The sequence below is a fragment of the Azolla caroliniana genome, unplaced genomic scaffold, assembly GCF_043228905.1.
Source record: "Azolla caroliniana isolate FFs.n. ecotype wild unplaced genomic scaffold, voAzoCaro1.0.p SCAF_4, whole genome shotgun sequence".
Lineage (NCBI taxonomy): Eukaryota > Viridiplantae > Streptophyta > Polypodiopsida > Salviniales > Salviniaceae > Azolla > Azolla caroliniana.
This window is the reverse complement of record NW_028230439.1, coordinates 24,445,076-24,460,914: the sequence shown is the minus strand read 5'-3', so window position 1 is coordinate 24,460,914 and position 15,839 is coordinate 24,445,076. Positions and strand designations below refer to the sequence as shown.

The window sequence follows — 15,839 nt, the reverse complement described above, 5'->3', positions numbered from 1 at the left end:
AATGTTGATCCTTGATAGTGATATTCTTTACCACCAAAAAATCCATGGGGAATGGTTCAATGGGTGAACTATAAATTTTCCTTATGTTCCATTTTTGGGCTTGGTTGATGGAAGACAATGTTCGCTTCATTTGATGTCACTAATCAGATCTTCGTAGAACACTAGTGTCAGATTTGTTGATGGATTAAACTGGTCTTGGGAAGATTTTCCTACAAGATCCATTTGTCTTTCTTTGTACTCCTTGACTTCTTTCGGAATCCAATGTTTTCACACCATCTTGATCATCATTGTATGAGGGATCACAAACAAACAATTTGCATTCTACAAGTGGTCATGCTTTGTTGAATTTAATAAATGACTAAAGCTTCCATGGATAAAGCTTGTTGGATTTCATCGAATTCTTCTAGGTTTAGAGTGAATGGTCCTCTATCATTCTTGCTTTCAACATATGGATTGACAATTCTACATGCATTTCTCAACACAAAATACATAAATATTGTAAATATATGATTATTATGGTGCAACCAAAGGTATATTGTTTCAATTGAAGCAAGCAACAAAATAAATAATAATTTTTTTCTAATAGACCCATGCGTAATGTTATAGTATAACATAACATGACTAGATTTAAATTACCTCTCTAATTTGATCCAATATATTTACTTATTGGCCCAAGTCTGAAGCAAATGAAGGTGTAAAGTTGCAATCGTTAAATTACACTACCACAAATTTATCCTATAAACTAGTTTAATAAAATTTACATTTTTCCTAATGAAAGGGAAAACATTGTCTATTCATGAATAAATGCATCTCCCATACTAGTTGGTCCAATTTATTGATAGATGTACGAAAAATGAAAATTGTAATATGTACAAATCCGACTATGATCTTTCATTTATGGTGATTGTCTCAGAAACTATAGTTGTAATATGAAAATTATATACATGTTGGGTCAAAATCAAGTGTACGATGTTTAAAAGATGGCATGATTCAATAAGCATTATACAAAGATATACATATAATTTTCCTTTGTAATCGAATTGAAAGAGCATTGAATCACGCATGCTTCATGCGATACCTCTTCCTTTTCCTACAACTAATAGTGTCACATAAACTTTAATTCAAGTCAGGTGACATGTTTTGTTTTGGGAAACAAGTTATTCTCTAGTAACACCACTATCTTCAATTTTTTTCACTAGAGAGTATCCTTGTTCCTCAAAAACTTGGAATCCACTTTTCTTTGGTGACACCACTTCTATTTTTATAGGGATTTGGATAAGGTAGCTTATGTGTTTGTATACTTAATGTTGTATTATTGAAATAATTTTATTGTGATACCACCTAGAATGGGATTTGACTGTGATGTTTCAATTATCCAATAAGAAATCATATCTTCATTAAAACGATATTTACCACAAGAGACACTGTGAAAATTATCAATAGAAAATATAGTTATAAATTATCAATAGAAGCGGCATCTATAGATGTGACATGTCAAATATGAAATGTATCTTTTTCTCCTTCCATCGTTGTAAAGATGCAATCTATTGCTTTCAAAAGTCTTGTTTGCAATGATAGCAAATCCTATGAATCCTAAGTGATATGATATATATTAACAATTATCTTGTTAAAAAAACAAAAAATGCTTGTGGATTTCGTAGTTCATGCATAGTGGTAAAAAAATGGAATTAGATTATTTATCATTTTCTCCGCAAGGAGTCGCTCGAATGTATATTTTGGGGCAATTTTGTCACAACAATGAGAATTTTTGTGTGTACATAAGCAGATGTTCAAATGGGAACCTAATTCTACTCATCCTTTGAGTGGATGACAAAGAACATTTTGGGTATGTAGATCACTCAAGCAATAAAGAATCTATGAATTCATCTATTTCAAGGAGAGTACCTCACCAAGATAATTGATTGGTTCTCCATGAGGAGAGTCAAACATGAGACTGAGTAAGGAAATTTCTTAAAGCCAAATCTAAGTGGGAGGTGTTGCAAAAAGTTCCATACTAATCTGTAGACAATAGCCTAATGTATTCCATGCTTGGCATAAGGCTCAACATCACATTATTGGAGTGGTAAGCAAGTTGACATTATCGACATGAAGTATTGGCAAGTGGTGATGAGCATCATATAGTACCTGTGTGGTACAAGACACCAAACCTTGAGCTTTGGAGAGGGTGATTCCATAGTAGTTGGTTGTGTGCCTAGTAAAGACTTTGACTCCGGGCTATGTCGTTGAGTCCACAAGAAGATTGATTTTGTGGAGGTTGAAACTTTATAATTGCAAGGAGGTGTGACAACAAAAACTAGTAATTGAAGCATACAATGAAACATTGTGGCTTTCTCACCTAGTGACATGGGAGAAATCCACCAAAGCCCATGTCTCCATTGCAGTACTCAACGACAAGCAACAAGGTGTAACATCACTTCATCCAAGCTTGTATACAGAAGAACCAAATTCATCTATTGAAGTTGTATACATCAGAGGATGTCATGAATGCACTATCAAAGATTGTTTCTATAATATTGTTGAGGATGGTTGCAAATCAACCAAGTGTTGGACCTAGGATTGTTGATTGTCAATTGCTAGTCCAGGGTTGATGTAGGATTGTTGATACCAAATTACCCTCAATATGGGGGCTTTAAAATTTTTACTTAACTAAATTCTCTCCAATATGACCTATGTAATTAGAAGTCAAATATTTCCTTATAGCTTGTGTAGTGTTGAATTTTACCATTGAGTGTTCCTATTGATAGTGCAGAATGTGGAATCTATGTAGTTCTCCTCAATGTCAAATATAACTTATGGGATGAAAAAATGGAACATTTTCATCTAGTATGCATAGAATTGATAGTGATTGTCGATGTTGAAGAATTTTACAAATGACTATTTGTTATTGAGTTGGCACAATATTAAATGTGTGTAGGGATAGGATTATATTAATAGCATATGAAAAGCAAAAGTCGAGTCAAAGATAGAGCACATATCTAAGTATATTACACAAATAATCAAACCTATTTAGGGCTAAATATGCATAGTCGATGATCCTCCCTACTTATGCCTCAACCTCCCATCTTTCATTGAAAAGAACATGAGCCAAGCTGTATGGAAGCAATTGTGTACATGGCAAGCAACGCAATGGGCTCTAACATTTATCAATGACTTGTGTGGTTTCAATATCAATGACTTGTAGTTTGGTGCAACATATGTAATGCAACTTGTGAAATGTGAGACTCCATATCTTTCTCACATTGTGCTATAATGGCATTGCCAAAATCCTTATTCACAATTGAATCTATTGGAGTAGAATGAATCAATCGTAATTCAACTCATTTTCCAAGCCATTTCTTCATTATCCATCTAAAACATAGAATTTTGCGTTTGTGCCTCTTTTGGATCCTTTTATTTGTTTCCCATATTATTCAAGAAAATTGAGGTAAACTTTACTTGTTTCCAATGTGAATCAAGGAAGTTGAGGTAAAGGGTTTTTAACCTTAAGCATGTACTCAACAACACTTTCCATGATCACAATCTCTAGAAGTAGGCACATCTATAGTGTTTGTGGCGTAACTTAACAAAACCTCATAAGGAAATGCTTCCAAACATTTTCAAAATCTTTCCATGTGGTTTTAGGGATGCTACAACCCCACCTTGTGCCTCAACCCAATAGAGCTCCATTGTTGTTATCAAAGGGTCGAAGAGGCATTTCTTAAAGACCCAAACTTTAAAATCTCCAACATTGCATATTTTTTAAGAATGCAAGAGTTTTCATGGTGATAAAATGTCTTTAGGATAAACTAGCAATAGTTCTTCATAACCATATGAAACCAAGAACAAGCTCAAGATCCAGATCCTTAATCATTAGTTTTTCTCTAATCAAGTGAATGACAATGTGAAGGCCTTAAAATATTTGTCAAGACGATAAAATGTCTTCGAGTTCGGCTAGTAGTACTAGGGGTTGGCGAAAATGGACGTTAAGATAACACAAAATCGTATTCATGCCCAACTTGCAAAATCTAATGGCCGTGTCAGGACAATGACTACTCTAATGAGAACTCTCCCACTTCCCCTTGGAGAATTATCCACATTTTTCAGATGTGAAGAGATGTAGATAGGACCACCTCAAAAGACAATTAATACAGATCATGCATGCTAGACAAGATTTCTTAAAGAGAATGGTGAAAATCAACCAAAATTAGATGCCACGACTATAGTAAAACAGGACATATCACAAGGACTACATATAAAACAATAAAAATTTGATGCTATCTTTATGTTTGAGGACAACGAAGAGCTCTTTGCATAGTTGGTTGATGAGGAGAGATTAGAATCACTTAGGAGCACATGAGACATAAGTTTCTTCGTGACAAACCCACATTGTAATCAACTTAAGCATTCTACATAATATAATTTATCTCTATTTCATTCTTCATTGTCTTCTTGTCAAACACATGGGTCTATGCAATATTAGCAATTTATCATAATATAGGGACTCCATTTTCTCCATCCAAAAATCTACGGTTAATACAATCTAGTAGTGACTTACGCTAGAGCTCCTATGATCCCTTTTTTGCAAAATAAAATAGACCTCCTTACCATGTCAAGGATCCAAAACCAAATCAATGTGGATAATGGAAACTATGAATCAATATGCTACTACCATTTTCTTAGTCTTGTGTGTGTGTGTGTGTGTGTGTGTGTGTGTGTGTGTGTGTGTGTGTGTGCACGCGCGCGCATGCGTGTGAGTGTTTGTGGGTGTTTGTGTGTGATTACATGAAGATACCTTTAGTTGTTAACTTCACATATTTAATACATGTCAAATAGATGAATATGAAAACATCATCTATTCATGGAATCATATGTAGAGTACATGCACCTACACACACGCAACTACATATTTTTTTTTTTTTCCAAAAAAAAACACTACTTCCCATTAGTTAGCAAAAGAATTACATCGAAGAACAGCCATAATCAAAACAGCATAATCCTCACCTAACTACATATTACAAAGGCATGCATAAAACATTGGTATCACGCCAAATGCTATGACATAGTAGGAGTATTGTGTAAGATCCAAGAGTGGTGAAGCTTTGTTGTAGATAGATTTTCTTCACAGATTCACTTTGTTTTGGAAAACCTCTTTTGGGTGTAATTTTGCTTACTCTAATCAGTGGATGATCTAACACCCATCTACCTTGATTTATAGACATATTGTCAAAACAATGTGAGGAAAACTGAAAAGGTGAAATGAATGAGTAGAGAAATGAGAATCAACGATAACTGAGGAGTCCTATAGTTTAATACTATTTTGTCATAAACTTTAACATCGTCCTTCTCTTTATTTACTCTACATCATGGGATTCTATATACAAACAAGTGAAAATCTGAATGAAGGGAAAATGTAAAAAATTTCACTCATATTAAGTGTATGTTGAAATGTTAATGCAAACATTGGTAAAAAAAAACATGATGGAGATTAATGACAATTGAACCTTGATTAATTAATACTCTCATAGTCTTAAGTTCACAATCTTCTATAGTCTACTCTTTCTCTCTAAATTTGTCAACTTCTGTCTCTTTCTTAACGATAGTTCCTCTATATATGTATAGCTCTCTCACACTCTCTTTCTCTTCGTCTTTTCTAAATCTCCCGCTAACATGTCAAGGAAATGCCCTGAACAACTTTAGAGAAGAATGAGACACCCAAAAAAGGTAATGTGAAGCATCATAGGCTCAAGTCAAGACTTCTCAAGCATAATTGTACAATTAAGACGAGGCATTTCATAACTGAACATGAACAATCTTACCTTCTCGCTTTTTATCTATATTTTAAGTTCTTGAACAAGCGAACAACCTATGAGGTGTATATGTTTTAATCTTATAGTCTAGATATTGGTATCTATTGAGATTTTGATAATACTAACTTGCAATTTTTTAGTATAACTTCTCATGTTATAGAGAGAGGAAGGTGGTCAGAAACTTGTGACATTAGAGTTCTTATGAGTGTTGGATTTTATATTTTCAAAATTAGGAGGGGTACTTTTACATTACCTTTAATATGATGTGAGTTTTTCGCATTGTATGGAAACTGTTGGAAGCGGAGGAAACCATTCTCCCTTGAATGAATAGTGGACCTAAAAAGGAGAGTTTTAATGTGGTTAAAAATTTCCAACGGCAAAAGATATAGATGCTTCTTCTTGAAATGAATATGGTTTCAAATTCCCATGATAACAAGGAAATTTCTTAGTTCATATTCTTTGGGAAAAGATGTCACTTTTTTTAATTGTTGTGTTACTTGTCAACGAGGTTCCAATCCATAAAGAGCATTAGTTGGTAAATTGGCTTCTTTGGAGAAAGCACTTAGATGAAGGTGGGTAAGCTTCACATCTTCAATCGTCATCGAATTGAATGAAAATTTCCCTTGGTGAACGAAAAATCTTGAAGATATAGATGCTTGAAAGGATTTTGGGACCAACTGCTATAAATGTTGAGCTCGACAACACTTTGTCTTATTCAACTCATCATAGTCACGTCAATTGTTTGGCAGTAGGACAGACTAGTTCAATTGAATGTTGTAGCATCTTAAAGTCCAACGAATTTATCGTATTCCTAGCAACCTAATGAATGGTGAAGGGAAGATACTCATGCAAATGTTGCCATTGCTAGATGCACGGACAAATTCTTAGTAAAAACTGGACCTCGTGTAGTTGTTCTCAAATTTTGTAAAGTTAAAGTGTGAACCTATGAGGTTAAAGCTTTCATGTCCATTAGTATGTAAGCAAGATTCTCTGGATTACAATCACATTTATTCCATAATCAAAAAACTTTGTGTAGCTCCAATTACATATTCTCTTGTTGAAAAGTAGGTATTTTCTAGTCAATAATAGAATGCATATATGTAAACAACTCATTAATGATGGAACATGAAAGATGATGATGAGTGATCTCCCCTCCATCATCTTTGGCTATGAAAATATCACGTAAATGTTGCTCCATGGAAGGAAGAAGCATACAACTTCTGTTGAGTTGTTGCTATATCCAGTCACATGCCTACCCTCCACTAACATTTTATTTGAACAAATTGATTAAGTGTTAATTAATCATGAATTAACTATTGATTATGTGTTGACTCTTAGTGGGCAAGTACCAACTACTAAGAAACATGTGAATCAAAATAAGACAAGTTAACAGTTTGTTGCTACATCACACAAAGGGGCACAATCCTTATTCAAGAATCAAGGGAAACCTATCATTGGTTTGTGTTCTATAAGTCCAACACAGCAAAACAAAACACCACATTAATCACAAGAACCTCTACTAGTTTTTCTTTTGGCAAATACTAGTTAAATCTTGTTGATGTGTTGATATATACTTGGGTTTGTTTACTATACTGTGCTCAATTGTCAAAGCTGCACAATCAATGCTTCGCATGTCCATGGACATGATCTTGCTTTTAGGCATTGTGAAAACTCAAAACTTTAGGTTGACACCATCAAAGTTCCATTTCTAGTGAATAGGGCCGAACCATAACTCAAGTGTATAGTTATTGGGACTTGTGTAGAAGTATGAGGCTCGTGGCACAAATTACATGATATACCAAAGGGTTTATAAGTTTCTTATAATGTTTTTTGTCGATGCGTGAGTTCTTGAGCCCAAGACTGTTGAGAATGCATGAATAAACCAATGCCTCGAATAAAGCGTGTGTGATTGGAATAACAAAGAGAAAGAAAGTGTTTTGGCCCATAACGAGTTAGGAAAAAGATGCATTCCATTTGTGGGGTCTCATGATCTCATTGTTAAAGAAAAAAATGATTGGGCCCATAACTCATTAGGAAAAATATGTATGTGAGACCAACAACTTCACAAATATGAGAAGATGATGAAGCCTTTGTAATTCAATGACATGCATGCTTTGAAAGTTTAATGAATGCTTACAAAACCAATGTACATTTTAAAGAATTTACGTGTTTCCCCCGTTTTCGTATTGCTTTCTTTGGGGATGAGGAACATTAAATTGTGAGTCTTTTTAAGAGAAAAGTGTGTGGCTTCATCTCGTGAAAGTTGGGAAGGAATGGGAATCCCAAGTCAAATACATATATCTTGAAGAGAGAGAGAGAGAGAGAGAGAGAGACAGCTATTTACAATTATTGGTCTCCGATGAATCCTCAATAATTTGTATTAGCTTACCACAATTTGGACCAAAGTTACAACAACTATCAAATAGTTGGGGAAAATTACTCACTATAGGTAACTTAGGGGCCAAATTAGCCTAATGCCTTGGCAACTTTATCAAAGAAAGGAATCCATGTCAAGAAATCATGAATAGTTTGACAATCATGATTGTTTTCTTGGTAACCGCAATTGACATCCTACTAGATACCATTCTTATTGTGCCTAAGTCCCAAACTAAATTAGGAGCTAATAATTTGCCCAAGAACTATTTTCAAGTATTTTGAGAACATTTAGGCTTCTTTTTTTATGACCAAGGTTTTGAAAACGTTACCCAATTATGTAGAAAATTAAGGAATTCGGAGTACGCCAAGTATTGGGAAAGATGAAGAAAAGATTGGCCCAATCTTGCACACTTCAAGATTTTTGTAACGTATATATACTTCCTAATCCGTTTATATTCAATAACTCCAATGAGGAACCGTATCTTCTTTTTCACTCCGATGTTGTTGCAACCAATCTACACAAAGAAAAGAAAAGTTTGACAAGTTCTTTGATGATGCATGCCCCATTATTTGATCATCAATGTTGCACATTTGTTTCCCAACTAGGAAAATTAATCACAATACAGGACGTTGTTTCAAATGTTCCTTAATTGCTACGCAATCTAAGCATTCCACACAATGCCCCAAAGTTTCATTGTAATTTCCCCAAGTACCCAACCTCAATTCTATTTTTCTCAAAAGTATGGGTGCTTGGTAGGGGGGATAATATGATGAATTCATAATACCCTCTATCTTTTTTCTCTTTTTTACCAGTGTGAATTCATCACACCCAAGGGAAGAGTGCGTTTTTTGTATGCATTTGCCTCAAAGAGGATTGTTATGGGGTCGCGATCAGAAGCAGTACATGGTTATTGCAATATATGCCAACCCGAAGATTGTTGGCGGATAAAACGATACTCTCAAATACTTGGGGGGTAACCAAATAAGGTTCGATTAAAGGGATGGGGTGCGTGTTGCGTGTGTGTCCCGAGATTTCATTCCTTATATATTGGGCCCTTGTTTCTCTTCCATGCTACTACATGGAGGCACGCGATCCGGAATGTCCGGGGGCTGGTCTCCCCTACACGATAGGGCCGCCCAAATTATGGGCATTCTTCGGTCACTGGGCATGCATGGATGGCAAGGAAGGCCATGGGGTGACATATATATATATATGTGGCCATGGCTATGGTGATGGTGATGGCCATAGTACGTAATATACTCGAATGCATTGGCAAATATTCGTTTTCATACGAATGAAAACGAATGCGTGCGTTACCAAAACATTCTTATGGTTTTTTTTTTTTAAAAACACTTTTTACCATACTCGAAGGATCCACGAATCCCTTGCCTCCCCACCACCCAAACCACGAGCCCTGAGGCTATGGTGACATTCTCGGATGCGAATGCACGTACGTATGGTTCATACTATGATCATTGGCTATGCATCCATGGCTCTATGGCGATGGCTATGGCGATGGCTATGGCTATGGTGGTGGCTCTGCAAGATCCATGGCCATGGCTGTGGCATCATGGCAGTAGTGTGATGATGGAGAGAGAGAGAGAGAGAGAGAGAGAGAGAAGCATTTAATGCATGCAGACAATCAGTGTGTTTGTTGTACTGCTTTCACACGTAAGGTAACGTCAAAAAGGCTCTCTCTCTCTCTCTCTCTGTTTCTCTCTCTGTGTGTGTATCATCTGTCTCTGTTTCTCTGCGTGTTATTTGTCTGTCTGTCTGTGTCTGCCTCTCTGTGTTTGTCTCTCTGTTCACAGTGTGTCCAAAGGAGAGAAGGGCCACAACAAAGAAAAGAAAAGCAAAAAAAAACAGAGGACCCCAACCCACATCAATGTCTGCTAGACACAAGTCTAATGATTTCTCCATCTCCATCTCCATCTCCATCTCCATCTCCATCTCCATGAATCCTCGCGCAAATAATAATGGACGCAGAGACTAGGCCCATCTAGCTGTATCCACCGCCATAGCCATGTCTTCTTAGGGGTTTTTTTTTCTTCTTCTTCTTCTTCTTCTTTTATTTTCCAAATTACAAAATTTAGGGTTTTGCTATAAGGTGGGCGAGTGTATGTACTCAAGAAGGCGACATGAGGTTCAGGTTGCTCCATGTGAGACCCCATATCTGGTTCTACAAGCAAAACGATCACAGCACCATTGCAGGTCAAGCAGACAATGAGCAGCTTGCTACAACCTGCTGTGATGATGATGATGATGATGATCGACGAGCCATCAAAACAGAGGTTTCTGAAGGTATCCTTCATCATCAAAGTGTGGTCAGGGGTAACCCTAACCCTAACCCTAACCCTAACCCTAACCCTAACCCTAACCGTGTTTCTAAACCCTATGTTGCAGTCAAACACTCCAATCTTCATAAGAATCAGTATCACACGCAGGCCTTGAGCACTCGAGTTGTTCGGAAGGGTAAGGAAGTGCGGGAGTGTATGGTGGTGGATGCAGGCTGTACATGTAGAGCCACTGTGAGCAGCTCTCAGAGCAAGGCCGCCGCCATGGCAGCTCGCAAGCTAAGGGCGTCGAATGCGGCTCTCCCATCGCCCCATCCCATCAACGATCATCAGACACTGGCGGGTAGCAAACGCGATCACGTGAAATGGCACCAGAAGCTCACCGTTTCTATGAATTCAGGGCCTCCCGCAGGCTTCGGGACGGCGACGAAGAGCAATGTGGTCTCGCGGCTCGTCTGCAAGTCTGCAGACGACGTGGTGGACATAGCAGCCACTACCACCACTACTACTAATAAGGTCTTCGAGGAATCGGCGATGGTGCCTCGGCATGGTATGGTGGAGGAATCCTGCAGTGCAGGGGGGACAGAAGACGAGAATGCAGTGGACCTAGCAGATGTGGCCATGCCATTAGAGCTACGCAGCAGAAGCACGGTGGAAGAGGGAGGTCGAATGGCCATGGATGTGGCGCGTCAGAAAAGCATCAGGCACATCGGTGAAGAAGATGAATCCCCAGGTAGCAGTAGCTCCAACAGCAATCTGAATGGCAGCACCATAGCCAGTAGCAGCCGCAACAGCAGCAGCAGCAGCAGCACTGCTCTGTACACTCCTGCTGGTAGTACCATCAGCAGCAGCTTCTCTGTTTATACTCCTGCAGGTACTGAGAGTACCCAAAGATCTGTGAGCTCGAATGCCGCCATAGCTTCTGAAATCAGCTGGGATAGCAATAACACTGGCTCTCCAGCCATGGCGACTGCAACTGCAACTGCAACTGCTGCAGCTGCGGCTGCGAAGCTCCATGAGAAGGTCATCTCTTTGGCCGAACTCCGAGACTCCATCAAGCAGATGAAGCTGAATGCCAAGGCTCAGCAATTGCCTTCATGTGAGTCCTTGAGTAATGCCATGGCCAGGCATGCCCATAGCCATGGCCATGGCCATTTCCTGCATGATAAGGCTCCGGAATGTGTCGAACATGCGGATGTGGGAACCAACGGTAATAGTGATACATCTGAGCTAGGAGCGGGGTCTCCGGATGGACATGGACACATGCGCTCGAGTAATGCTAGGTGGAGGAGATCTCCGCTCTACGGCTTGAATCGACACAGGCTTGACTACACCGAGGAGGAAGAGATGGACATGGATTCGGCCGAGACCAAGGCCAATGTAGTAGAAAGTAAACAAGGGAATTCGGGTGGCTTATACGAGATTGATGATGAATTAGATGAAGACGAGGTTGCCCAGATGTGGGCTTCGACAACTTCGTGCGAGATACAAATACTAAGCGATTATGATGGTTACGAAGGAGAGCATATGGAGGGAGGAGAATCACCATCACCATCACCATCACCATCGGCATTGGCATCTCCCTCACCTCCACCTTCATCATCATCATCATCGGCATCATTCTCATCGGCATCCACATCATCATCATCGAGATCTTTGGTGGGCGAGGAAATGATGATGTCTGGCCCTGCCGGGAACAATCGGATCGATCGTATGCATGGCAACATGATGATGAATTCATGTGGTCATGGTGCCATGAATAGGAAGGGTACTAGTACTAGCAGTAATGGAGGAGGAGGAGGAGCTGTGGCTATGGTGAAGAGCTCGTACGATCCGCACCATGATTTCAAAGAATCGATGGTGGAGATGGTTGTGGCGAAAGGGCTACGAGGACGCCGCCCACTCCAACAGCTCTTGCAGTGTTACCTCTCCCTCAACCCTGAGGAGTACCACCCCACCATCGTCAAGGTTTTCCATGAGCTTTGCTCTGAATTGTTCCATGATCACTATGAACATTAGTTGAGCAACAAAACTATGTTCATTTGTAATATCACTCCATGATGTAAGTGTTCCCTCTTCATTCTACAAGAAATACAAGCTTCTTTTAATCTCCTTACTATCTACTAAGTTTGCCTCAATCTTGCCCAAAGTAATGCATTTGGGTTCAAATCTCACTAACTTACTCAATGACCACATGATGGGATAGCGGGGTTTGAACACGAACTTCTGGCCTCACCTAACCAACTTGGGGCGGCGATTCATTCAAACGAAAGGACCCCATTGGCATCCTCTGGAGCAACTACAAGTTGCTATGTGGGATTCTTCACCCACAATGGAGGGATGGATCCTCCATTTCCAAATAATTATGTAGGCTTACATCTGAATTGTTAGAGATCTGTGTTGGTCCTACTTCCTTGTGCAACCAATTCTAGAATTGTATGAGTCAAGTGTGCTCTGAAGGTTTAGGTGCTCTTGGGTTGTCACCGCTAATGAACATTGTACTGATGTGCGGTTACATTTGTTTTGTTGGCCTCTTGAGTGTTTCCTTGTCCCATCCCCTTTCATACGACTCATAATGATCTGCACCATTACTTCCTCCATCTCACATTCTCTTTGAGGTGGAATGAGGGTGTTAGGGCATAGGTGAGGAGACTCATTGGGCTGTCTTCACTAGGTTAGTGAGTTAGTGGCCATCATGCTATTGCAATACAATGTGTGATCACTTTTGATTTTGGTCCTCATGTTTTCAGCTTGAATCTATACCTACATGCAGTTTATCTCTTAGATTGCGTAGTCTCAATTTGAATTTTGAGACTCACTACTACATGCTAAGGAAAATGTGACGATTTGTTCCCATGGATCATACTTTACCTTCAAGTCCTATAATATGATCATCTAAGATTTCTTGCTAAGGAAGCTTGTTCGAGTCAATATATAATTGACATTCATGTTTGTACTATGTGAGATGGGATCTCTTCCCTTTGAGATAATGGGAATTGAGAGTGCATGCGCACATGAGGTTGTGGACGATCAAAGAGTGAGAATGAGAGAGGTGCTCAACACACCTTACATCCTAAACGTCATACAAATCAAGAAGATGCTCACAAGGTACATGATGTGATACCTTTATCATGTTCGCTAAGTGGTGAGCAAGATGGTGGTGAGCAAGATGGCAATGAGGTCAATTTGGAGCTATTAGCGAAAAACATGAAAATGGCGACACAACAACCTAAGTTTCCTTAAATGCGAGTGATGTCATGAAATGCTCAGGGGTTAGGGGGGCCCTTATATAAATGATACAAACATCGTCTCCATCAAGAAATTAACAAATGCGTAGTGGGTGGAGGATCCCTAGATTTTCTTTTTGTACAAGAACATCATTTAAATACTTTTAGAATTTCTTGTTATGGTTCTATTCTATCTGGAACACTAGGACATGTTCTGGAACACTAGGACATGTTTTGATAGAATGGGATGTAGCTCAACCACGATACATGGCCATGAATTAGCAATGTGGGAACAATTGGTGTTTTCCTTACAAATATTAGATGCTTGGCGCGCTCCTTTGATGGTTCATACAAACACCTCACTTTTGTTTTCAAGATCAGATAGGCATGTAAATGTTACTAATTTATCTAGCCCGGATAGATTCTACTTATCTTGCAAATATCTTTCAACAACTGGTACAATACATATAATGCCAGGAATCACCTTCTCTGATCATGCTCCAGTTATTCTTTAAGTCTTGACTCAAAACCTTAAAGAATTCTCCAATATGAAGATTCCAAAAAATCAGTTGTTAGACAATAGTTTTTCATTATAAGTGATTGAATTATGGTCTCAAACAACTACAAAATGAGAATGGGACTATCTCATCTAACCCTCAAGTGATGAGAGAAATAGCCACACGATACTATTCCAACTTATTGTCAGTTGTTTCCTTTTCCGATAGGATTTAATAAGTTGGTCCTGTGTATGGAATAAGTTGAATTCAAGAATAACACAAAATATGAATGTGCGTCTTTAGGATGCTCTTACTTATGATGAATTGAGTGAAGCACTTCAAGCTTTGCCTAAAAATTGTTGTCTAGGTATGGATGGTCTAACCCCAACATTCTTCATTAAATATTGGGACTTGTTTAAAGCATATTGATGTATAACATTCCAACAAATTCTTCAAGAGGGTAATATGCCTTCACATTTTACAGAAGGACTAATTTACCTTATCCTTAAATCAGACGGTCCTTCACTGGACATCAAGAAATGGCGTCTGATTACACTACTGAATACAATGTATAAAATCCTAGATAAAACAATTAGTATACGACTTAGTACTATGATGCCTACAATTATACATCTGACTCAAACAAGATTCATTTGAGAAAGGAGCATTTTGGATAATGTTTATACATTTTGGGAATTTTGTTGCCTTGGCAGCCAAATCTAATCAAAAGTTGGCCATTGTTATGCTTGATTTTGAGAAAGCTTACGATTGTGTTGACTAGGAATTTATACAAGTTGTATTGGCTCATTTTGGTTTCTCAAAACAATGGATAAGAGGTATTTCTTCATTATATAATTCTGCACAAAGCCGACTCTTACTGGCTAGGAATTATGGCCCTTTGTTTTCTATTTCTCGGTCAATTCGTCAGGGTTGTCCTTTGGCTTCCTTCCCGTTTTTGTTTTTTGCTGAGCCAATGATTTCTTTTTTGAATGTTGGTGATATTGGTATATGTGGACTATGCATCCCACTCTCAAATATAAAAGTAAGGGATGTTGAATTTGCAGATGCCACTGCCCTATACTTAAAGGTGATTCGGAAAATCTCCAAAAAACAAAATTGGCCATATCCACATTCTGCAAGGCTTCAGGTGCACTGGTCAATTGGAACAAGTCCTTTGCATTTTGGGTGGGGGATGTAGCTATGCAATTTTAGTGGATACCATTAGGTTGCCCAATTTTGTACCTAGGATGTACGATAGGTATTGATCTTTCAATGGAAAATCAAGTGGCACCCCTCCGATTGTCATTGCGGAAAAAGTTGTTATTATGGAGGTCAGCCAAGTTATCTTTTGCTGGCCGGATTGTAGTTGCCAATCACGTTTTATTGGCTTCAACATGGTATGTTCTGTCATGTTGGATATTCTCCAAGTCATGTATTCTGAAAATACATAAACTGATTCGTAATTTCTTGTGGTCTGGTAAAACAGAAGGCAATGTTCAATCTAAAGTGAAATGGGATGTTATTACCTTACCTCGTTCTAAAGGAGGATTAGGTATTATTGATCCAATAAATCAATCAAGAGCATTGTTAAGTAAGTTGCTCATTAGAGGATTTACGCTGGGGCAAGACATATGGAA

The 15,839-nt window shown here is 38.4% G+C and overlaps 1 protein-coding gene across 2 annotated transcripts in view; it reads left to right on the top strand.

Annotated features, from left to right (window-relative positions):
* The window catches only part of LOC147865570 (uncharacterized), a 37,095-nt gene extending 24,505 nt beyond the window's left edge, over positions 1-12,590 (top strand). The window contains exons 2-3 of one of the 2 annotated variants that reach the window (XM_087318413.1): positions 10,292-10,545; positions 10,576-12,590. In XM_087318413.1, coding sequence (XP_087174539.1) covers positions 10,323-10,545; positions 10,576-12,497 — 2,145 coding nt within the window. In that variant the 5' untranslated portion in view covers positions 10,292-10,322 and the 3' untranslated portion in view covers positions 12,498-12,590. Of the gene's footprint in view, positions 1-10,291 lie in introns of both variants that reach the window. The other variant, XM_087318412.1, reaches the window with a different exon arrangement.
* Positions 12,591-15,839: the final 3,249 nt, after the last annotated feature.